The following is a 2,616-nucleotide window of genomic DNA, read 5'->3' on the forward strand; positions in this document are numbered from 1 at the left end:
GACAGGTTAATTTATCAATTATTGCGAAATAACAAAACTGAAATAACAATGAATAAGAAAAAGTAACATTAACATAGTAAAAGAAACATAAGAAAAAGCAAATGACGATTGTTTAGTAATAAATACATAATCAAACAAGTTGTTTATAATTATGATATAATAACAAATAATCCCTTCAACGGTGAATTTTTCAGAGAAAAAAAGTGATTTTTGTAAGTGAATCTGTCTTATTATTTTATATAAAACAAATAGATTTATTTAAGAAATAATTTCAATAGTTCGTTTTGTAAAAAAAAAATAAGTGCTATTTGGAAGTTTAGCAAAAATTTATTTTCATAAGTAAAGATTTGAATTTTTCAACATATTTTCAAAACCTATTCAAAAAAATATATTTTTTTACGTTTATATTATTATGGGCAAGTCTTCAAAAGACATGGAATTGATAAAAAAAAATAATAAAAAGAATAATCATAAATGAAGACCAATCTGGGTCGGATTCTGATATAAACGAATTATGCGAAAAAGAGGAAGAATTTGACAATATAAACGAAATTGAAGATTTTGACGACAATGGGAATAAAAATTATTACAATACATACATGTAAAAAAAAAAGAATGCATATTATTTCAGATATTGAAAGCGAAAGTGAAATAAAAGATGCTGATAATCAAAAAAATATTGTGAAAACAGGATTCCGTAGATAGCCCCTTCATATGTTTTATAATTGTTTTTAGATTTAGTAGCCATCAATGTCTGGATTATTATACAAAGAGATTATTGGAGTAAATAAAATTCGAAAAAATTTTCTCTTTATTATATTATAATTAACAATTGGGCAGTGATCAACGAAATGTACGAACATTTCATGACAAACAAAATACTAACTTCAATTCACTGGAATCTAACTATATTTACATTAAATCTAACACGTATATATGCGGAATACATCTAAGATAAAGTTTACATGTAAAAAATGTATTGAAAACAACAGCAAATAAAAATCTATAGATTTTAAATAAATAATTTACAAAAAAATTGCATTTTAATATATCCATCAAAAAGACGGATTTCAATAAAAAAAGATATATAATCAATATCCGTAAATCTACTATTAAGTTTAGAATCTATAGTAGTATTTGTAATTCCCAAAGTTGAGTAGCAAATTCTTTTTATTAATGATACAGAGATTTATTTATTATTTATTTATTTAAAAATATTCCTTTAAATTACATATCTGTTCATAACAAGAATTCACAAACTTACTTTTCAGTTTAGTACAATGTTAAAAATTATATTTAATAATATATATTATTATAAATAATGAATAATGATAATAAAAAAAATAAATAATATTTTTATTTGATTTTTTATAACATATACAATTAAAAAATAATATAAAATTTTCCTATTCTTAAAAATATTTATTCTATGCATTATCAAATAAATAAAAAATAATAAATAAACAACAAATTATTTAAGATAATAAGTATTAAATTGTTTAGAAAATATAACTTTATACAATAGTTTATATAAAAAGAATTATATGTATATTAATATAATGAAAAATTCTTAAATCTATTCAAATAAAATCAATCAAATAATTTTTAAATATAAAATGAAACTGAATTTAAATGTAGGACGAAATTAAAATAATAATTAAATAATTGCAAATTTTTTATATTTTTTTCTGTTTTTATTATATATATGTATATTATATAAATCGATTTTATATAAATATAAAATTGGTAAAGATAATCTTTCTTTTTTTCTATTATACATTATCTTATATATATAAAAACTATATATATTAGCATATAGTTATATTAGCGTTATATTACTGAGATAAAAGATCTTTTAAAAGATCTATTTTAGAAGTTAAAATAAATATAAAAGTTAATATACAAAAAGTATTGATGAAATTTAATTAAGCTATAAGCAATTACGTTAGATGAAGCAATGAAAATAGAACAACATAACAGCATAACAGAACTGTCTAATGCAAACTTCAATTACTTATAAATTAATAATAAAATTAATAAACATATTAAATAATTAATATTTTTATATATCATTTTTGTGTTTACTTTAGTTTCTATATTCTTTCAAATATATATTATATAAATAAATTAACATTCTATATATTTCTTAAAAATAAAATATATAGACACAAATAGTAAAGTTTTAAATTTGAGTTAAAGTTTGTATGTAAATTTGAATTTAAATTTGATAATTCTTTAATTAGATCTTTATATATTTTGAATTATTTTATAACTATTTTAGAAAGATGTCACGTTGGTTCAACCGATTGAACATACTCTTGTTGAGTATGATATTATTTAGTACAATAATGTGGAATACTGTGAAAAGTTCAATAATAAGGTGTGAAGAAGCAAAACTAAAATGCGCTTTCAGAACAGGCTGTGGCACTGCTCTACAACACTATTTTACAGGCTGTGCACCCGTTCTTGAAGATAATGATTGTTCCGAGAACTGTCAACATGCCCTTATTGCTCTTACAAGTACCGATGAGGGCAAAGAACTTATGACGGTATATATTATTTCTGTTTAAAATATAAATAATATTTATTCTAATTAATGTTAATATATATATATAT

General features: G+C 20.3%; 1 protein-coding gene across 1 annotated transcript in view; it reads left to right on the plus strand.

The window, feature by feature from the left end:
* The window catches only part of LOC102679090 (growth arrest-specific protein 1-like), an 8,232-nt gene that overhangs the window by 2,790 nt on the left and 2,826 nt on the right, over positions 1-2,616 (plus strand). Inside the window, 1 exon segment of the mRNA XM_006608558.2 lies at positions 2,282-2,549. Coding sequence (XP_006608621.2) covers positions 2,286-2,549 — 264 coding nt within the window. The 5' untranslated portion in view covers positions 2,282-2,285.

The sequence above is a fragment of the Apis dorsata genome, unplaced genomic scaffold, assembly GCF_000469605.1.
Source record: "Apis dorsata unplaced genomic scaffold, Apis dorsata 1.3 scaffold_40, whole genome shotgun sequence".
In the NCBI taxonomy this organism is placed as follows: Eukaryota; Metazoa; Arthropoda; class Insecta; order Hymenoptera; family Apidae; genus Apis; species Apis dorsata.